Below are 22,520 nucleotides of genomic sequence, written 5' to 3'. Positions count from 1 at the left end.
TACTGTCAAAGGCTTTCATGGGCAGAATCACTGGTTGATGTTAGTTTTCCAGTGTCTAGATCTAGGGAAGTAATGCTACCCCTCTATTCTGTTTTGGTTAGACCACATCTGGAATATTGTGTCCAGTTCTGGGCACCACAATTCAAGAGAGATATTGACAAGCTGGAATGTGTCCAGAGGAGAGCAACTAAAATGATAAAAGGTCTGGAGAACAAGCCCTATGAGGAGCGGCTTAAGGAGCTGGGCATGTTTAGCCTGAAGAAGAGAAGGCTGAGAGGGGATATGATAGCCATGTATAAATATGTGAGAGGAAGCCACAGGGAGGAGGGAGCAAGCTTGTTTTCTGCTTCCCTGGAGACTAGGACGCGGAACAATGGCTTCAAACTACAAGAGAGGAGATTCCATCTGAACATGAGGAAGAACTTCCTGACTGTGAGAGCCGTTCAGCAGTGGAACTCTCTGCCCCGGAGTGTGGTGGAGGCTCCTTCTTTGGAAGCTTTTAAACAGAGGCTGGATGGCCATCTGTCAGGGGTGATTTGAATGCAATATTCCTGCTTCTTGGCAGGGGGTTGGACTGGATGGCCCATGAGGTCTCTTCCAACTCTTTGATTCTATGATTCTATGATTCCAGGCTAACATGTTCCAGAAGCATTTTCTCCTGACGTTTCACCCACATCTATGGCAGGCATCTTCAGAGGTTGTGAGGTCTGTTGGAAACTAGGCAAGTGAGGTTTATATATATTTGTGGGATGTCCAGGGAGGGAGAAAGAACTCTTGTCTGCTTAAGGCAATTGTGAATGTTGCAATTGGCCACCTTGATTAGCATTTATGGCTTTTCAGCTTCAAAGCCTGGCTGGGTGCTGCCTGGGGGAATCCTTTGTTGGGAGGTGTTAGCTGGCCTGGATTGATCGGGCAGTATACAAATAAAGATGATGATGATGATGATTATTATTATTTTGTGTCAGGAGCGACTTGAGGTGTGAGAGAATTGGCCGTCTGGATGTTTTGATATTTTTACCATCCTTGTGGGATGCTTCTCTCATCCCCGCATGGGGAGCTGGAGCTGACAGAAGCAGCTCCTCACTCTACTCCGATTTGAACCTGTGACCTGTCAGTCTTCAGTCCTACTGGTACAAGGGTGTAACCCACTGCACCACCAGGGGCTCCATAATAATAATAATAATAATAATAATAATAATAATAATTCACCCATAACTGTCCACCAGCCTTTGAGTTTGCCAAGCTCATTTCCTCTGCCTGGTTGGCTGTTGTGACAAAAAGAGAGTATATCTCAGATACATCTTAATGATGCTCAGAATACAAAATAATATAATATTTCATATCTAAGCACATGGGCCCATCAGTAGGCTGCCATGTGTAGCATCCTTTGAATGGGCAGGTCTGGTTAAGAGATTGTGCCATTGTCAATGAATCAGCGATGCAGATCAGTTGTTTCTAGGCAACACATTTACACATTTTGTTTAGTTTTTACTGCAACAAAATTAGATCGTTCTTGCTTCTTCCTTTGCATAACACAACTTGTTTGTTCCTTTTTCATGTTTCTCTAGCACACCTACGCAAGCCCTGCATGCGCAGAATGTGTTGAGAAATGAGCCATACCATTCCAGATGAGGCAGGAGAGCTCACTTTAAATACTTTCTTCCACCTCAACAAAGATTGCAATCAGAAAATGAATATAGCAGAGAAAAATGGCTTTACTATGTCTTCTTCTTCTTTCAGTCACTTGTTGGGAATTTTGCTTAGGAGTTTTTAGCTGGAGATCCTGCACAAAGGAGTTAGACACAATGGCCACGAAGCCCCTTCCGACCCTTGAGTCTTTGGTTCCATGACCACAGAAAGTCTTCAAGAAGGGTGATCTCCCCAGGTGGTCCCTAAAGTGGGACACACCATCATACTTTCTTGCCTGTTGAAAATGTTGACTGGGTATCATGTGGCTTTAGCAGTACCAAAGTAATATATCGCAGTAGAACGAACAAGGGCTCCTCTGACTCAGGCTGAACTAAATGGAAAGCTTCCCATGAAATGTAACTCTTAAAAAGGCTCAAAAGGGAGAGATGGGAACAGTGTGCTTCTAAGAAGAAATGTACAGACTACCTTCAAAAAAACCTGGCTGCTCCCCACTAAGCCCCCAGCAGCCGACCTCCTTTCCCCATACTAGCAGTGACTGTTCTCTGCAACAATTTTTGTGTGTGTGTCAGGAACGACTTGAAAAACTGCAAGTTGCTTCTGGTGTGAGAATTGACCGTCGGCAAGGATGTTGCCCAGATGTCTGGATGTTTTACCATCCTGTGAGAGGCTTCTCTCATGTTCCTGCATGGGAAGCTGGAGCTGACAGATGACAGCTCACCCTGCTCCCTGATTTGAACCGCCGACTTTAAGTCAGCAGTCCTGCTGGCACAAGGGTTTAACCCATTGCACTACTGGGGGCTCCTTCTGCAACTAATGAGATCAGGAAAACTACCTTTTGGGTGAAAAATATTGCGGGATGGCAAAAGCCTCTCACATGCCCACCCTGGCTCTGCTTTGCTATTAAATGTGGTGGCAAGTATACAAGGGCTGCAGTACAATTAGTCTTTCATTGCTATCCAGCCCGATACTTAGCTACCATGAGTCTATACCAGGTCTTCTTATATTTTTCCACTCCCAATCCCTTTTTGTCCAATATATTTTTATATGTGATCCAGGTATATAAAATTAAACATTAATGATAATAAATCAGCATTGACTAGGATTGCTAAACAGGCCAATTTTCTTTTTTTGTTGCATACAGTACAACTGAAGCATTTTCTGCAAGGTCCAATGTAAACACTGCAAGTTGTTGCTAAGAGCTTTGTGGAAATAGAAAAGTTCCAAAACCCTTTACTCTTGCCAAATTTTGGGGGACACTGAGGTAAAGGGACCCCATTTGGGGTCAGGACCCACAGGTTAAGAAGCAGTGGTGTATACCTTCTCTTCTTGCCCACCTCCTGCACTGTTCATGCATGTATGAGAAAGTGTCTATAAAGTTGGGGATAATCTTATACGGCGGATGTCATCTTATAGGGCGGGTGCTGAAACTCGGCAGATCTTACTCCTGAGGACTGCAGTGAAGCCATGCAGGCACATATGTGCGAGATCTGAGAGGCAGAGAAGGAGGTACGGTAATAGGAAAATTACCATATTGAAATGAAATCTGATGTTTTTTACATGTTTATTTGGTGTGCGTTGGAAGAGGGGTAGTCTTATAAGGTGAGTATATCCCAAACTCTGTATTTTAACTGGAAAAGTTAGGGGTTCGTCTTATACGACCAGTCGTCTTATATGCCAGAAAATACGGTACACTAAAGGGCTTCATTTCACACATTGCAGTACAGCTACGAATGGGTGTTTTCTTAAGCTCTAGATTTTTCCCCTAACTGAGTCAATTAAAAAGTAGGATACCATGTTTGAATAGAGTTTACTAGCAGGAAGTCTAGAAGCCTTTTTACTTTTTTTGTAAAGCAGCTTTTGGCCTAGTTCGTATATACCCCCACATCAGGGCCCAGGAATGCAACACAAAAGGAAGGAGAGCACCTTCAGTCAGAGGCAGCTTTTATTAAAATGGGGTGACATCTAAAAGGATACAGTACAAAAAAATTTGGTCCAAGGGGAGAGGGTGGAAAAGAGAACCACAGAACATAAAGCGTAAGAAGAGGGAGCAGTTAAGAACAGCTACACTTGCCGAGCCAGTCAGTCTCTGAGCTTCCTTCATCTATACTTGCCCTGAGAGCCTGTGGCAGCTACGGAAGGCACCAGGGTTCTATTCCCCAGCACCAAAAAGCAAGGAAAAGGAAGGGAAGGGGAGGGGGGGGGATGGGGCGAGGTCTTTCATGTGGCAAAGACAAGACGAGTCGCTCACGCTCAACTTGAACACATGGACACAGAGGGATAGGGTCGCCTGGACTCCTGAATTCACAGCAATCCCTTGCCTCAATGCCAGCGTTGGAAGAGGAAGCAGGGTTGTCAGTTACTTGATTTTTGCAGCTAGTGTCAATACAAGCAACTGGGACCAGTCCAGCTGCAATACAGTCCCTGGAATCAGTCAATAAAAAGATGGCGCTCTATCCTGAATGCCTCCCCACCAGCGGGTACCCAAGACCGAGAAAGATGTGTCAAAAGGGAGCAGTTCATCCCACTAAAAATCTCCTTCCCCCTTATTTAAACATTTAGGACGCCAGAAACCTGCTCTGTGTCAATCCGGTGACAAAAAGAGAGCAACTTCAGTTTGCACATGGCCTTCTGACAACTTTTGCAGGTCCAGAGATCAAAGTTGACAATAGTGGGGTGAGGGGGATATGATATTCAGATGGAAAGTGTGTCTACTTTCCTGGAAATGGATTTTAAATTATTAAGGAGGAACAGGAGGGCCCAATATCCGAGCTGGCGGCTTTTCTAATCATCCCATTATAGAGACACTAATATGAAAGGCAGGTATGACCCTTGTGACCCTTGCCAACTTTGCTGTACTAGTTTTCAATGAAAATAAAGCCAGCTAGATTGGGGGGAGGGATGAAAAAGATTCAGTTATTTCCTAACATATGCATCTGCCTCATTCAAGAGGCCAGAAGTTGTACAAGATTTGCCCTTTTCCTAGGCCCTGCAGGAAACTAAAGGGACCCAGACCTGGCTAAATTTAGAGCTGAGGTGCAGAAAAGCTGTCCACCCCTCAATTTTGGAAGTAAAGCCAGGGAATAGGGCCTGAGGGACTGGCAAGGAAATCCTGAGCTAGGAAGACTCTGAATTGAAGCTGCCCCAAATGCGGAAGAGCTTCAGCCAGGGCAGAAATGCAAGAGCTTTAGCCTGGCTGTCAATGTCACCCTCTCCTCCAAGGAGAGGACTGGAGCAGCAGAAATACGGTGTTGGGGTTGAGGGGGCAGGGCAGTAGTGGTAGGTTCTGTGCTGGAGTGGGAATTGTATAGGCCTGAGCAGTGTATCCCTGCAGTGTTTGGTAGCCAGGAGTCCTGCTGGCGAGGGAGAGGCAGGCCTGTCTATGTGTTACGGATTCCCAGAGCCTGTTCCAACTCTTGCCGTCTCTGCTGAACCTGGAAGAAAAGGCAAAATGACAACTTTAGTATGTGGTATTTCTGGGAGGGAGAGACAAGCAGTAGATGCTAACCAACCCTCAGTCCCTATAGGACAGTCGTTCTCAACCAGTGGGTCCCTGGGCGTTTTGGCCTACAACTCCCAGAAATCCCAACCAGTTTACCAGCTGTTAGGATTTCTGGGAGTTGAAGGCCAAAACATCTGGGGACCCACAGGTTGAGACCCACTGATATAGGAGAAAGATAGAGGGTCTAGTCCCAATAAAGTAGTAGTGGTGAAGGCAGAGGTCCCTCTGATGAGACAGGGCTCTTCTTTCATCTCAGTATGGAATGGGATAATCTCTAAATGCTTAGGGCCAAAGCATGAAACTGAAATTGTACTTCATCTGTTGGCTCCTGTCTGAAATAGGATTATCTCAAAGATGGAATATACTTTTTGTTTATAGGACAGAGAGCTGGGACCAGTGCTCCAAACACCAGACCCTGGAGTGGCTGGGCAAGTTAGGATGAAACCTCCTGAGCAAACTGAGGGAGGGGAAAATATTTCAAAAACAAGAGAACAGGTTTCACCTTGTTTACACGAGGAATAAAAGAGAACAGTTTACCTTTGAGTAGAAGTATCTGCACACAGCCTCTTGAGCCCATGGTTGGAAGTAGAATTCAGCTCGCCGTTCCTCTTCTGGGTTTCCGACAACATCTGTCATAGCCTGGAGATTAGTGGAGAAGGATTGGTTATTCCCAATTCCTTGCCTCCCTGAACCAAGGCTGTAAAGTCCAACGTGGATTCTAATTCTCTAGTTTGGCCTGCCCTAATGTGATGCTACTGTTCAAATCATTCCTGACTGGAATAATCAATGGTCACAGATGATGGGAGTCAGTCCCAAAGATCTGCACTGCACCGGATTAGAGAAAGCCACTAGATTTTGCTGTTGCCTCCTGTGGTCTCCTGAGCAACCCCCTGAAACCAAAGCCAGAATATCCACAGCTGCATATACTTTGTGTGCCTCCTACCTTCAGGTCTCGGCACTGGGACTGAAGCCAATCATTGATGAAGCCCTGCGGATCTCTGGCAAAGCTCAGCATGAACTCCCTCTGAGTCTTCAGCTGGTTAATGGTTTCTATGGTCTCATGAATCTGAGATGGAGAAATACAGCACAGAAACACTAAAAACAAGTGATGACTCTATCCTATCTATCTACCTCAATATGACTACAAACAGAGATGTAATTGCAAGAAAACATTTCCAAAATCACCCAAGGGGCCACAAGATTCCCACTGTGGTTCTGTGATCACATTATACCTCTTTCCTAGTCACTCGTATGGCAAGATTTGCTGGTGGTGGGGCATAAGAATAAGGTTGTTATTGCTGCTGCTGATGTTGTTGTTTATTTATTTATGCCATTTATATGCCGCCCTTCTCACCCTGAAGGGGACTCAGAGCGGCTTACACACACACAAAAAATTATATTATTAGCATAGCACAAGATCAGTATTACAGTATATATTACTAAATTGTACTATATCATTATATTGTAATTATTATTAGTAATATTACATGTAATATAAAATATATAATTATATTATTCGTAGTAGTATTATATTGTATTACATTATAATATTATAAATATATGAGTATACAGTATATTATATTAGTGTTGTTTTGTCATCATCATCATCATCATCCCGAGTCCCTTTGGAAAGATGGCAGGAGGGTATAAGAATAAAGTTGTTATTGTCATCATCATCCCATGCTTCTTTAGGGGATCAAAGCTACCGGAGATCAGATGTCCAACCAAACAAAGCATCAAACAAATGAAACAAAAATCCTCTAAGTGCTTTAGAGCAAATATACGGGGCTTTTCAAAATGATGGACCCACTTTCAAAGCAGTGGATCTCACAGTAACTTATTAGTTACACAAAGGGGAATGGTTCAATTAGACAAAATTAAAAATAATTCTGCAAATAGAGAATGTCTCATTAGATCTTACATTGTGGGATATCATCTTGTGAGTGATTGAGGTAGGGGGCTGTTTGTGCACACAGAGAGGCACCTAGCAGCAATAATTAGAAACCCTATGATCCATCCAGAGCTTTAGCCTGGCTGTCAATGTCACCCTCTCCTGCAGAGATATCCAAATTCAAATTGGGTCCATCTTTTTGAAACACCTTATACATTGAAATATGTGCATGTGGAGGGGTGTGCCCCCCCATGCATGAACATTTAAGATGTTTTTCTAAGACAAACCTGAAAGAAGATTAAGGATTCAATCTCAAGAACATTTACTGTAAATTCCATTAAACGTTGTAGTTTCCTTTGTGTACTTACAAGTAATATATCAATGCCTGAAGCAGTACTCATATTAATGAAAACCACTAACACAATTACAATAATTTAAGGCTGGCCCAAATGTGTCTCACATCCCTCCAGGCACCCTCCCAACAAGCTCCTTCTTTTATGGATATGGTGCTGGACCTTGCTGCTGTTGCCCCAGAGTCAGAATCCTTCCAACCAAGAATCTGCTTTATTTCAGCGTTCAATGACTAACTGGGCAACCTTCCCAGGGGTTCTGAAAGGCTGATACAATGCCAGGAATCTAAATCCAGGTCCACCCCAGGCCTGCTCCAGATATCCACAGGGATTGTGTAATCACAACTTTCTCACTTGCTCTTGAATCCCCCTGCAGTTTACCTGGAATTAAAGCATGATCATTAACCCATGTTCTTTTTTCAGCAAGTTAAAACCAGGTATCATATATACTTGAGCACAAGCCGAGTTTTTCAGCCCCTTTTTAGGCTGAAAAAATCCTCCTCATCTTATACTCAAGTTAATGTTATTATTATTTTACTCTGTTGTAATTATTTTATTACATTTAGTATTTAATTGCATTTACTATTATTATTATATTTATTATTTAACTCTATTATTACTATTATTATTATATTTCCATTATTTTACTCTATGATTGGTGTTGTTATTATTATTATTATTACTAAATTTATTATTTTACTCTCTTTATTATTATTAGAAGGATATGTAAGCACATTTATTTATGACATTTCTTCCTCACCTTTCTCACCCCAGCGGCCACTCAAGGAGGCATTTACACTGAAGAGGGTTAGAATACTGGTTTTCATCAGAGCTGGATAGTCTTATCTTAAACTACATACAAAACCATTTAACCTACTGATGCCTTACCACCTAGTTGTGGTAAAACTAGGTGCCTCGGCTTATATTTGGGTCGGCTTATACTCGAGTATAGAGGGTATTTTGCTTGCTGTTATAAAATGCTCACGCATGATGTTGGCTAGCAAATGATTTTACAAGCATACACTGAGAATACACAAAGGAGCCAAATCAAAATATTCAGTGCTGTTTTCATCATACACGTTGTCCATATGCAGAGTAACCCAGAACCCCTCATTTCAGGCACCCTTTCCAAGTATCAAAGGTACTACTGCTTTCTTCTTGTTTTGCACCATTTCTGCTGAGTAATGCACATTATTTCAATTTAGTTTAAATAACTCTTGTATCGTCGACAGCCTGGAAACAGCATTAAACCCTTCCTATTCAAAGCCTGGTAAAAGAAAGGTTTACTTCTCCAACAGCATTGATGTTGCAGTTAGGACACAATCTCAGCTTAAAGGCCACCTCCAGCAGCTCACACCTTGTTATCCAGTGCAGCTATCTCTTGCTGGCTGGCTGTGGATAGCAGGAAGGAATTCATTTGGGTTTTCAAGGTGTCATCCACTTCCACATCAATATCATAGCAGGCAGTTTTCTTCTGATCATTTGGATCAACACTAAGGAAATAATAATAATAATAATAATAATAATAATAATAATAATAAACAACTGCACACATCATTCGAAAATACATCACACAGTCCTAGACGCTTGGGAAGTTTTCAACTTGTGATTTTGCGATACGAAATCCAGCATATAGATCTGTTTGCTGTGACATACTGTGTTTTTGTGTCAGTAAAATAATAATAATAATAATAATAATAATAATAACAACAACAATTTAAATATATATTCCGTCGTATCTCCTCAAGGGAACTCAGGGTGGATTACAACACACTAAAAAATACAGAGACAAACATTCAATGCCTCACCACAAAAGCAGATAAAGATACAATTAACAATTTCAACACCAATTGGCATCAAACATGAATATGTGTCGAGCTCGACTCCAATTCCATCGCAGTGCCAGGAGAGGTGACGGAGGCACCTGCTTGTCCAATTTCGTGGGATTCTTTTAGGCTTGTTCTTCCTGAAACCGTGGAGGAGATTATTGGGGCTGTGAGAGCGACCACCTCATCTCTGGACCCATGCCCATCTTGGCTCATTAAATCAGCCAGAGGGGGGTTGCTTGACTGGTTTGTACCGATTATCAATGCATCGTTGGAGCAAGGAATTTTTCCATCTAATTTGAAGCAGGCTGTGGTTCGCCCACTTATCAAAAAAGCTTCCCTTGACTCCACGGTGCTGAATAATTACAGGCCGATCTCCAACCTCCCCTTTTTGGGTAAGGTGCTGGAGAGGGTGGTCGCCTCTCAGCTCCAGGGTTTCCTAGACGATACCAACTACCTAGATCAGTCACAGTCTGGTTTCAGGCCTGGTCATGGCACCGAGACAGCCTTGGTCGCCTTGGTGGATGACCTCCGCAGAGAGCTGGACAGGGGGAGTGTGACCCTGCTGGTTCTCTTGGACATCTCAGCGGCTTTCGATACCATCGATCATGGTATCCTTCTGGGTCGTCTCTCCGGGATGGGCCTTGGGGGCACGGTTTTGTCGTGGCTCCAGTCCTTCCTGGAGGGACGAACTCAGATGGTGAAGCTGGGAGACGCCTGCTCGGACCCCTGGCCTTTGACCTGTGGGGTCCCGCAAGGCTCTATTCTGTCTCCCATGCTTTTTAACATCTACATGAAACCGCTGGGAGAGGTCATCCGGAGTTTTGGAGTTGGGTGCCATCTCTATGCGGATGACACACAACTCTACTACTCTTTTCCACCTAATTCCAAGGAGGCTTCTCAGGTGCTAGACGAGTGCCTGGCCGCTGTGTCGATCTGGATGAGGAAGAACAAGCTGAAGATCAATCCCGACAAGACAGAGGTCCTCCTGGTCGATCGTAAACCGGATCGGGGTATAGGGTGGTCACCTGTGTTGGACGGGGTTACACTCCCCCTAAAGCCACAGGTCCGCAGTTTGGGCGTCCTCTTGGATTCTTCGCTTACACTTGAGGCTCAGGTGTCGGCGGTATCCGGGAGGGCCTTTGCGCAACTGAGACTTGCGCGCCAACTGCGACCATACCTCGTGAAGGCTGATCTGGCCGGGGTGGTCCATGCCTTGGTCACCTCTAGAATGGATTACTGCAATGCGCTCTACGTGGGGCTGCCCTTGAAGACGGCTCGGAAACTTCAATTGGTCCAGCGGGCAGCAGCCAGGATGCTAACCGGGGCTCATTATCAAGAGAGGTCTACCCCTCTGTTCAAGGAGCTCCACTGGCTGCCATTTATTTTCCGAGCCCAATTCAAGGTGCAGGTGCTTACCTACAAAGCCCTAAACGGTTTGGGACCACCCTACCTGCGTGACCGCATCACCATCTACGAACCCACACGCTCGCTTCGGTCATCTGGAGAGGCCCTGCTCGTGATCCCACCCACGTCGCAAGCGCGCTTGGTGGGGACACGGGACAGGGCCTTTTCTGTGGCGGCCCCCCGACTTTGGAACGCCCTCCCAAAAGATCTCAGACAGGCCCCTACTCTAGCCGTTTTCAGAAGGAATTTAAAAACTTGGCTGTTCCGTTGTGCCTTCTCAGACTAGGAATCCCCACCCCAAGTCCTAGTAGCACCTTAGCATAACTAATTGTCGCTGCACACCGCACTTTTAATCCCACGTGCCTCCTGCCATTTCAGCACTTTTAACCCTTGTACCCCAGTGCGCCGGCCGAACCAGTTTTAATAATGTCTTGATGTACTGCTATTGTTGTTATTTTGCTTATTGTTTGATTTGCTTAGCTATTGTGGTGTTATGCTATTTTGTTTATTGCTGATTTGCTTGCTATTGTGATGTTATGCTCTCTATTGTATTGTTGTTTTGAGGCTTCGGCCTGTGTAAGCCGCATCGAGTCCTTCGGGAGATGCTAGCGGGGTACAAATAAAGTTAATAAATAATAATAATAATAATATAAATAAAACCTAAAATTGCACAAACAGTTACATAATAAAGATGGCTGGAATCAAGGGTTTGGTTAACAAAGAACTTCCAAAGCACAACTGGAGATCATGGGAAGACAGTAAAAAGCTTTCCAATTCAGGACATTTAGTGAAACCCATTTTTGGTAACACATGGTACAACTTGGATCAAAGCTACAAATGTGGATTGTAATCTGAGATTTCATACTGTAAGTATTACATCTCTCTTTTTAATGGTTTTGCTTCAACTAACGCAATTAGAAATGTCCAAGCATGATTAACATTCCAAGTATATTTTCTAAAATGCAGAAAATGCAAGGTGTTACAAAATGACGGCCCCAATTTCAAAGCAGTATATTTCATGATGGCAACATGTTACAATGACACAATGTTAGTTTAATGAGTAACCAAGTTATCAAGTTTCACTAACCATTTTTATTAAGAAACAAATAAAAAAACAGCAACTCTACAAATGAAGAATATCTCATTAGGCCTTATATTGCAAGTGACTGAGGATGGGGCTTTTTGTGCTGGGAGAGGCACGTAGCGTCAACCATTTCAAACCTTATGCCCAGTCTTTCAACGGATAAGAGTTTCATTTATGGGCATTTTGAGGTTGCAGAGATATAGCGATCTCAAACTGGGTCCCCGTATTACTTTAATTCAAGTTTGATTCCAAAAACAAAGACTCCAGTCTCACCTGATGACATGGTTGATGATGATTGGCTCTGGAGGCATAAGCAATGCATGAAGGCGCTGGGGGATCTCAGAGAACTTCATTCGCGGAGATTCAAATATCTGCAGGATTAAAAAAAGAGAAGTTGAGGCATCTCAGAAAGAGCGCTCAATATTCCAGGAGGAGCTGCTGTTTTCCCCCTTTGTCTTTACCTGTTGGAGGTACTTGTCACAAATAACATACTCCCGTTCGTGGGGGTCTTGAAGCTTGTGGGTCTTGATGTATTGCCACAGCGCCTGGATGATCACTGGGCGTGTCTGAGTGTGGATCCCTAGGAGGCGGGCCAAGCGTGGGTCCAGTTTGAACTGTGGGGGCTGCAAAGAAAACATAACTTCTCAAAAGGACAAGAGCAACATTTTTGTTATCCTCACTTTCCTTTTTTTTAAAGTTAAGAAACCAAAACTCACTGAAGAAAAAAAAATGTAACAATTTAGGATCAGATGGAAAACAAATGATTTCAATTATTGCTTGTTTTGTGTCAAACTCAAGGTCTGTGAGCCAAGTCTGCCCCACCATGTCATTTTATGTGGCCTTTCAGATGATGGACAATGACTACTGTATTCCTCATCATTAGGCATGACTAGAGATGATGGGAGTTGTTATACAGTAACATCTGGAAGCCTGCAGTTTGTTCTCTTTAGTTGGGATAGTGTGGTTTGAATTTAGATAAAAAAGTAAAGGTTTTCATCTGACATTAAGTCTAGTCGTGTTTGACTCTGGAGGGTGGTGCTCATCTCCATTTCTAAGCCAAAGAGCTGGTGTTGTCCGTAGACACCTCCAAGGCCACGTGGCTGGCATGACTGCATGGAGCATCGTTACCTTCCCACTGATGATGTACCTATTGATCTACTCACATTTGAATATTTTCGATCTGCTAGGTTGGCAGAAGCTGGGGCTAACAGCAGGAACTCAACCTGCCCCCCAGATTCGAACCGCCAACCTTTTGGTCAGCAACTTCAGCGGCTTAGCAGTTTAACCCGCTGCTATATGAAATTTGATGTTAAAATGTCCTTTAGCTTTTCCCAAACATCAGAGCCACAAGTGCAGCTGGGCCGCATCATCCCCAGTCAGTATTGTGGATCATCAAAAGTGATGGGAGTAATCATTCAATAAAATCTGGGGACCCAAACTGGGTAAAACTTAAAGATCACAGACCACTATTCCCCGTCCATTAACTCAATGGGCCTTTTGAAGCCAACCATAAGGTTTATATGACCTTTGATGAAAATGAGTTTGACAATGCTGCATTATTAGGTTATATAAAAGAATCAGCCCCCCAATGAACACGGAAAGTGGGATGTTCTGAGAGGCCAAAGGGATCAGCCACAGTTCTGCTGAAGTGAGGGATGGCCCACAGACACCAACACCTCTCTATTGGTCCTTACGAGGAGCTCCTTCTTACCTGGTAGTCCAACATCAGGAGGACAGTACAACGCACATTCACATCCCCAGGTCTTTTAACCTGGAAACCGTCTGTCTCCTGGGTAGTGGCAGTCCTGTGCCACTGAGGAGATGAAGAGAGAGAGGAAAAGAGGGATCAGGGAAGAGCAGACATTCAGAAGCAAGGTCAAAGTCAGTGTGAAAGATCCAGTTTGGGATGGAATGACCTAGATTCTTCCCAGGACCTTATTAATAGAACTTAAAACAGGCCCTTAAAGCACAGAGAATTGTGACTGAAAAAAAAAAGGCTATGGAAGTGTGAAGCTGACAAGTCACAGACTGCCTGAAGTCCTGAATTTAGTAAAGGTAAAGGTTTCCCCTTGAGATTAAGTCTAGTCATAGCCAACTCTGGGGGGGGTGGTGCTCATCTCCATTTCTAAGCTGAAGAGCTGGTGTTGTCCATAGACGCCTCCAAGGTCATGTGGCTGTCATGACTGCATGGAATGTCATACCTTCCTGCAGAAGCGGTACCTATTGATTTGCATGTTTTCGAACTGCTAGGTTGGCTAAGAGCGGGAGCTCACCCTGCTCCCCGGATTCAAACCACCAACCTGCAAGTTCAGTAGCTCAGCAGTTTAACCCACTGTGCCACCGGAGGCTCTTGAATTTAGAGGTTCAAACAAAAGTAACAATAAGTGAACAGGTAATAAGGTTTGTTTTATGCTATTTTCCCTTGTTATACTATAGCAGTCTAACTCTGAATAATGTGGCCTGAATGCTGTATGTGAGATGGGCACCTTACCTCCACCAAGTGATTGTCCGGGCCATAGAGGTCCTTGTCCAACTCAATCACTAGAGACTTGAAGAAGGATGAGAACTTTCTCTTCTGCTTGGTAGCATCATACTTGGAGAGAGCAGACTATAAGAAGAAGAGTGAAGGAGAAAAAAGGAAGTCATATTTCAACACAAAACATACATCAGGTGCAGAAGTTAAAGCAAAAGGGACATTGGTTGCTTTTGTGGGGGAAAGTGCATTTTCACTGAGCCAAGAATCATGCTCCAAAGGAACTGCCTGTACCTTATAGCACCATCTTCTGGCACAACTATGCAATGCTAATTAAAAGGTCCCTCAAAGATTATTAAATGATAATGACATTTGAAAAGGTCAGGACTATTTTAACTTCACATCAGCTTCATCCCTATTAAAATCTGGATATTTTCTAAACTAAGAACAGAGAGCAAACTCAAGGACTCATTTTCCTAAAGGCCACTAACACAAGCCAACACTACCGCAATTTATATCTCATCTTCCTCTCAAATTGATATTGCATTTCCCCCCTTTTTAAACTGTTTATTATTATAAAATGATAATAAAGCTATACTAGGACCTCTTTCTAATTTGCTATTCATTATACCCTCTATCTCTTTAAATACCTTTCCCCAAAATTTACTTACATATTTACATTGCTACCACATATGTAAATATGTACCCACTTTTTGGCATCCTCTCCAAAAAAAATTGAATAGTTTTTGTTTATATTTGCTATTTTTATTGGTGTTAGATACCATTTCCATATCAACTTATAATAATTTTAACGTGTATTGATACATTTTTCAAATGTCTGTCTCCATAACTGTGACCACTCCATTTCATTTATTTTTGTCCCTAAATCCTCCTCCCAAATGTCCTTGAGATTGTTATTCTTTATTTATTTTAATTTCTTATATATTTTACTAGTTATTCTTTTCAAATTTTTATGTTCCTCTCTATATTTTCCATTTTGTAATAATTCTTCAAATTGATGAAGCTTACTTCCATTTTTACTGTTTTTTACCCAGCTTTTGAACCATTGTTCTAGTTGTATACAATGGAACCATGACAATTTTCCTCCCGAATCCTTTCCTTCTTCATTCCAACTTTTATCAAATCCCCTATTTTTTCCACATGTTTTTCATTATTTTTTATCCATTATATTTCTTAGATTTTTTGGAAATTTCCTTTCCATTATAATTGGGGCTATTAATGTACCACTTACGTCTTCTAATAGCCGTCCTTCCACTCGAAGCTCCCAGGAGGCAACAGTACCTTCTCCATCCTCCGCATCTGACTTGGCCGGGTTGAAGGTGTTAGAGATGAAAATGCGCAGCTTCCGCTTTTGCTAAAAGGGAATGGGACCCAGTAGATAGTTGCTGTAAAACTGTGAATAAATAATCCCAATCCTCACCACCATACCTTCAGCCTCAATGAAAACAATCTTCCCATAAAAAGGACCCATGCTCTTAGTAAGGATCATCTCTACACCTGACAAACTTCACCACGTCTACCTCAGGCCCTTCCCAAGCACTGTGCTTCACTGCATGCAGAGGCTGTTCTGAATCTTGTTTCCTTGCAGAAAACGTACCAGTATGCCGTAATTGTGTCTAAAAGGTTGTTCAGATGAAAATGATATGTATAGATAAATTCAAACCCAATGTTTACCATGTGTATGGAATTTTAGTCTTCTTTAAAACTGGGATTTGTTAAACGCAGGCCTGACTTTGTTAACACTGTGGTGTATGAATGGCTTCCCCATGATCTTCCTATTGTTGGAATTCAACCCCACACTGCTCAAATCTGCAGTCCTCAATGAAGAACAGTTTAGTTATCTTAGAATAGTCTGAGGGCTTCCCTTCCCTCATGTCTCCTGTATGACAGTTGGAATGTATCTAATTTCTTCTCGCCTGTCTGTTTCTACTCTCATTCCCATTGATTGTGTAGAATGGACTTTTCTACTGCAAGTCTTTTTTAAAAATCTGACTTCTTAGTGTATGTGCTGTGTGCTTTGAGATCTCTGTGTGTGTGTCAGAGAGATGTAATGCATAGTATTTCCCCTCTCTTTGAAACCTTAGAAGAGATGGGTGTTAGAGCAGCTCAGACCCACTTCTTAAGTATTAAGAAATGGAGTTATTTATTATAAATAAAAGGCATTTTAAAAGATTGGACTGTGCATCTTTGCCCGTCTAAGTTCTTAATTCTTTACAGCCACATCATACAGAACTTCACACTTTGCTCACTAATGAGCTGATGCTCAACTTTTGTATCCTGTTTGATTTTTGGATGCTCTGCTATTTTACGGTAGTTTTCTCTAACACCTATGATGTTCCTGACAGATGAAAACACATCAAAGTGAAAGTAATGGCCAGGGAACTCCACCTTCTGGCCCACCTAGGCAGATCCTTTATCTAGGCACTACTGAAATAGTGCCTATGAGAAAACCACAGGACAAATGAGTCCCATATAATTTAACTGGTGTACACAAATGATTTTGAAGATCAGGAACAGCGAAGTCTTATTTCTATTGGGAGCTACATTCCCAGGTTGGGGGAGTAATCATGCTTGTGATGGACAGTCCAAAGGCCTGAATGAGCGGATTTACCCTTCTCAGCCCTCCTCCATTTCTCCCCCTTTCTCTCTAGACTGCATGCTGCAAGCACTTGGCTGAATTATGATTAGAAGGTGCCTATCTCTCCTGAAAGTGTAAGAAGAAAGAAGTGCTGGGATTAAAAGGAACTGGATGTTTGGGGGGGGGGGGGGGGAGAAGAGAAGTGTATGTATGGTGAAAAGGAAACTGAGGATAACAAAAGATTCTCCTGTTACCTTAATGGGCCGTTTCAAGGCCTCCTGGATATCCAGGCGCTTTCTCATGATAGTCTGGTCCAATTTCCTCTCAAAGGCCAACAAATCCATATATGCCTGAGACTCCGGTACGAGCTCCCGGATCTACAATAGAGAACAGCCAATCAGATGGCAGCTCTTTGCCCTGTTATCCAAGATGTGTCACAGATACCGGGCATTTTGCTTACCCGCTGAGGTAGAATCTTATCTGCCATCTTCTTCTTCTTGGCACTGTAGAAAGACAAAAATGAAAGGACGGTGCTAAGTCTGAGCCCGTGACTGCCAGTATCCTGCATATACAATATATTGCTGAAGCAAAATTCCTGCTGGGTCCTTTATGAAAGGACACTGATGCCTTCTGCTGCATTAATAGTATCTGTCAAATGCTTTCCTTTCCAGTAGCAAAAAATTACAGACATCCTAAAACATTATTTAACAATAGATTAAACAAATATAAAAGCTAGATTTAAATCACTTTAAAAAAAAGTATACAAAGCACCAAAGAAATAAGTTTTTTTGTTCTGTTGGGAAAGGCTATGAAACTGATCTGAATCAAACTGGAATCTTGGTAATTAGGAATTACAGAATGGTCCTAAACAGATTTCCTCAGGAGGCAGTTAAACTGGATGTTATGCTTCCTAATATGTCTGCCTTGGTCAGGCTCTTAATATATTGAAATTATTCCATGTCTGCATGTTAGAGACTTAATAAATTCCCTGAGCCTGTGAGGACTAGGAACATTGAGTTTATATGCTTCCAGGTGAAGACATGATTGCACAGAACAGGTATGGAGAGTACAGATAGGGCAGGGGACAGAATGACTTCACTGTGCAAATACTGAGGTCCAAATTTGACTGACAGATCCAGATAGAGTGGACTCACTGAAGTTATGAGATCTACACGTATGTTGACTCACTACTGAAAAAAAAAAAGAATCCACGCGCCTAATTTGATTGGGACAATTACCAGGGCTCATACTGCCTCAACCTCTCATTTTGTAGCTTCTGTCACCCCATCTTCCAACTTTAAGATCATGTTACTGAAACACTAGTATAAGGTATTTTTAAAGACACATCTGAAAAGAAATCTGTAACTGGCCTTCCCCAACTTGGTGTATTATACTACATTTTCCGTCATCCTATTCCAATATAGTTGGGCAATGGGAGTTGTAGTCCCCCACCCCTAGAGGAGAAAAAGCGCTTCTTACTTGTGATTACGATTCTGCACGGACTGCTGCTGCACTTGTTGGATCTGCTGAGGGGCTGGCCTCTTGCGAGACTGGTCCATCCCTGACTGAGCCATCCCTGGTCGGACTGAAGGGCTCCCGCCATACCCCGGAGGCCCCATTGCAGGTCCCTGGGGGTTCATGCGGCTGCCAGGCAGCATCCCGGGACGCTGGGAAAGGAGGAAAAACAGCCCTGTGATTACCAGTGTTCAGTCAGGAAAAGCACTGGTTACTCAACAGCAAAACACCTTGGGTTCATCTACAGTGTAGAACTCATGCAGTTTGACATCACTTTTAACTGCCATGGCGCCATACTATGGGATCTTGGGAGTTGTAATTTTAAAGGGTCCTTTGCCTTCTCTGCCAAAGAGTGATGATGTCTCATCAAACTAAAACTCCCACAACTCCAAAGTATGGAACCAAAGTGGTGCTAAACTGCATTCATTCTTCTGCAATAGTTTTATCCTTAGTTGCAAAGAACATTTATTACAACTGGTTTATACAAGAAGCTGGCTCACAGTCCTTTCTGGAATATCTAAATCTGTTCCTATAGGTTATTTTCTCCCTCCTTTCCAAAAATGTAACATTTCCCAGAAAGTTCTCTTTTCTCTTAGGCTGGAATGCTTAAGGGGATGAGGGGGAAAAGGAAAGGGCCTGGGCTGGTTAGGAATTGCAGAAGTTGAAGTCCAAAACACCTGGAAGGGTTCAAGTTTGCCCATGCCTAGAGACTCACTATACAAGGTGCGTGCTTTTGGACAGAGTGGGGAGGGGATTGTAGCCCTTTGCACAGAGTCAGAGATCCCACCCCCCCAGACAGCTTTCAAGCCCTCAGGACTGATTTCTCTCTTCACTCCCCCCCCCCCCCACCCCAAATAAGCAGCACCAATGACAGGCCCTCTCAGTCTATGCTAGGTCTCTTCAAACTGTGGCCCTCCAGTTATTTGGGCTTTCAGGTCCCAGAAGCCCATGCCAGCTTGTTCAATGGTCAGGAATTCTGGGAGACGGAGGCCCAAACAGCTGGAGGTTGAGAGTGTTTGGCCTATGCCCAGCCATTGCATGCTGTTCCTCCATGTAAAGAAAAGTCATTACCTTCCCAACAGTTAAGCATCCAGCCATGCAACTCTTACTTGACATGCAAAGTAATGAAAAAATACTTATCATTTAGCCTTACTAACTGCATAAGCCAGCCTTTAGCTTCAATATCTTTTCAGCACCTCTGGGTCCAGAAACCTGAACCCTCGCCCATTATTATTGTATGACTATGGAGCAGAACAGACAACTCCGCATCTGTATGCTTGGTCCACTATGCCTTGCCTCACGTACAAAGGAAGAACTGTTGGAGGCTACAGACAATGCCATTGCTGTTGCCCGTTTTTGGTCAAAAGATACTTAGCCGCCTGCACTCCTTCTATTTTTATTAGTTTATACTAATTCAAGCAATGCTTTTGATACAAAATAAATAAATAGTACTAAATCATAGAATCCTAGCATCATACAGTTGGCCATCTGTCAGGGGTGCTTTATACAATTTTCCTGCTTCTTGGTAGGGGGTTGGACTAGATGGCCCATGAGGTCTCTTCCAACACTAGGATTCTATGGATTTGCAAGGGCCCTCCACTTCAACCCCATTTTTCCATGCAGGAGCACACAATCAAAGCTCTCCCGACAGATAGTCTGCTTAAAAACCTCCGGAGAAGGAACCTTAATAATAATATTTATTTATTTATATCCTGCTTTTTCTCTCATAAAGAGACTCAAAGCGCCCTCCCCCACAGGCTAAAAAACAACACAATAAACAACATAAACTTGAAAGAAAATTAAATGTAGAATGGTTTAAAATAGATAAATTCAAATCCTAATAAAATACCCCAGCTCACTAGCAAGGACATAACTATAATTTTATGCCTCTGATTTCATGCTGAGACATTGTTCTCCTTTTGTTTCCTTGTTAAAAAAGGAAAACACACTCAGGCGGAGGGAGATGCTACAAAGGCAGTGAAATCGAAGAGAGGCAAGCCACAAAAGGCCCTCTGGCCCAGCCCCGCCCTGCCTCCCCTCCCCCTCTCCCTCCCCCCTTGAAGCCCCGTGTCCCTTGGATCCCCCGCCATTCCCCCTTTCGAGGGCGTCATGCTCACCCCGGAGTCTCTCCCCACTCGCCCTTGCAGCCTCACCCCCATATTGCCCTCTCTTTCAAGAGAGCCTACTATCCCCCAAATCCCCCCTGAAAGGATGGCGCCCTCTTCTCCGCCTCCATCTTTCTGGAATGGCTCCCCTCCTCCCTCTCCCTCCCTCTAGGCCTGCCAGGCCCCGCCCACTGCAGTGCGGCTCCCTCCGCCGACGTCATCGCCCGCCAAGCCCCGCCCCCTCCTGGCCCCGCCCCTTCTCGCCTCCTCTCTTTCCCCTCCCAAGCCCGGCCGGGTCGGTACCGGGTAGGCGGCGCCGGGCAACGGCGAGCGGTACATCCCTTGCCCCGGGGCCGGGCCCATCCGCACCGGAGGCCCCCCCGCGGCGCCAGGCCCTAAAGGCCCCGCTCCAGGCCCGGCTCCGCCGCCGCCACCGCTCGGAGCGACCGCCTGGAAGCCCGCCCGCGCCGCCATCTTCCCTCCCTGGGCAGTACAAAGCGCGGAGGGGAGGCGGATGTCGGCTCAGGAGATGGAGCGCCGCTGCACCATGGAGACGCCGCCCGCGGGCGGGTAGAGCGCCGCCGGCTGGGGAGAGAGAGAGGCGCAGAGGAGCGCCCCGCGGGACTCCCCCTGCTGGACGGCGGCCTGCCATTGCAGCCTGCGTCAGGAGCGCCCTTCTCTGTTCGTATGGGGAAAGGCCATTCCATGCTAATCAAGTGGCCAATTGCAACATTCACACTTGCCTCAAACAAGCCAAAAGTTGTCGAAGGCTTTCATGGCCAGAATCACTGAGTTGTTGTAGGTTTTTTCGGGCTGTATAGCCATGGTCTAGAGGCATTCTCTCCTGACGTTTCGCCTGCATCTATGGCAAGCATCCTCAGAGGTAGTGAAACCTCACTACCTCTGAGGATGCTTGCCGTAGATGCAGGCGAAACGTCAGGAGAGAATGCCTCTAGACCAGGGGTCCTCAAACTAAGGCCTGGGGGCCGGATACGGCCCTCCAAGGTCATTTATCCGGCCCTCACTCAGGATCAAACTAAGTGTGAAACGACTTGAAACCACACAACGACAACAACAACAACAACAATCCTATCTCATCAGCCAATAAGTTTATATTTGTTCAAATTGTTCTTCATTTTAATTACAGTATTGTTTTAAGTGGGTTTTTTTGCACTACAAATAAGATACATGCAGTGTGCATAGGAATTCATTCATGTTTTTTTTTTTTCCAAATTATAATCCGGCCCTCCAACAGTTTGAGGGACTGTGACCTGGCCCTCTGTTTAAAAAGTTTGAGGACCCCTGCTATAGACCATGGCCATACAACCCGAAAAAACCTACAACAACCCAAGACGAGTTCTTTCTCCCACTCGGAATGTTCCACAGATATATAAACCCCACTTGCCTAGATTCCAACACATGCCACAACTTCTGAAGATGCCAGCCATAGATGCAGACGAAACATCAGGAGAGAATGCTTCTGGAACATGGCCATACAGCCCAGAAAACTCACAGAAACCCAGGCCATTTATTGTTGTCAGCCAAAAAAGCTACTGGGCCTTGCTAAACTATAAGCTAGGTCATTCTGCAAAATATTGCCATTACCATTAAAGTGGAACAATAGCCATTTAAGAGTGGAGTGTGATAAGGCCCTTATTACTTTGGAACTGTATTATATAAGTGCAGACTCGTGTATTTTGAACTGTACTAGGCTGCATTAATATGAGCCTACACTGGCCATATGTAATGTAATAATAATAGTAATAATAATTGTATTTCCTATCTGCCTTCCCACAGCCTTCCCACAGCACAGTTAACAATTATAAAAATTCTACAAACATATTAAAATTAATTTCCATAAAAGATACAAATCAAAGCATTTCTGTAAAATACACATTAATCACACAAGATATGATATGAGTTAAATAAACCATGCGTGAAGACTAGTTTTAAACTGCATTATATGGCCTTGACTGAAAAGGACGCCCTGTTGACGTGGATGGGTCTGGTCTAAGGAGCACATTATAAGGCTTGATTCAGAGAGGATTAGGTAGCCCAATCCTAATGTAATTTCCCTTTTTGTTGTGTACTTTCAAGTTATTTCTGACTTACGTTAACCTG

At 43.8% G+C, this 22,520-nt stretch overlaps 1 protein-coding gene across 2 annotated transcripts; it reads right to left on the bottom strand.

Moving 5' to 3' along the window:
- Positions 1–3,574: 3,574 nt before the first annotated feature.
- SMARCD1 (SWI/SNF related, matrix associated, actin dependent regulator of chromatin, subfamily d, member 1) lies at positions 3,575–20,898 on the bottom strand. 2 transcript variants are annotated; one of them, XM_060764037.2, is made up of 13 exons: positions 20,703–20,898; positions 18,259–18,446; positions 17,240–17,282; positions 17,034–17,156; positions 15,433–15,555; positions 14,199–14,315; positions 13,419–13,520; positions 12,169–12,330; positions 11,981–12,078; positions 8,748–8,883; positions 6,093–6,215; positions 5,687–5,788; positions 3,575–5,081 (listed from the first exon to the last, which is right to left on the bottom strand). In XM_060764037.2, the coding sequence occupies exons 1-13, from the start codon at positions 20,871–20,873 to the stop codon at positions 5,028–5,030; spliced, it is 1,542 nt and encodes a 513-aa protein (XP_060620020.1). In that variant the 5' UTR covers positions 20,874–20,898; the 3' UTR covers positions 3,575–5,027. The 2 variants fall into 2 exon arrangements, with proteins under 2 accessions (XP_060620020.1, XP_060620021.1); XM_060764038.2 differs by lacking the exon at positions 20,703–20,898 and adding an exon at positions 20,412–20,567.
- Between the last annotated feature and the right edge of the window lie 1,622 nt (positions 20,899–22,520).

Source organism: Anolis sagrei, chromosome 2 (assembly GCF_037176765.1).
Source record: "Anolis sagrei isolate rAnoSag1 chromosome 2, rAnoSag1.mat, whole genome shotgun sequence".
NCBI lineage: Eukaryota > Metazoa > Chordata > Lepidosauria > Squamata > Dactyloidae > Anolis > Anolis sagrei.
This window is presented reverse-complemented; position numbering and strand designations above follow the sequence as displayed.

Coding starts and splice junctions, on each gene's coding strand:
- SMARCD1 (XM_060764037.2), bottom strand. CDS start 20,873: ATGGCGGCGCGGGCGGGCTTCCAGGCGGTCGCTCCGAGCGGTGGCGGC. Junction 8,884..11,980: donor ATCATCAACCATGTCATCAG/GTGAGACTGGAG, acceptor TTATTTCCTTAG/TGTTGATCCAAATGATCAGA. Junction 5,082..5,686: donor GCAGATACTTCTACTCAAAG/GTAAACTGTTCT, acceptor CTTTTCTTCCAG/GTTCAGCAGAGACGGCAAGA.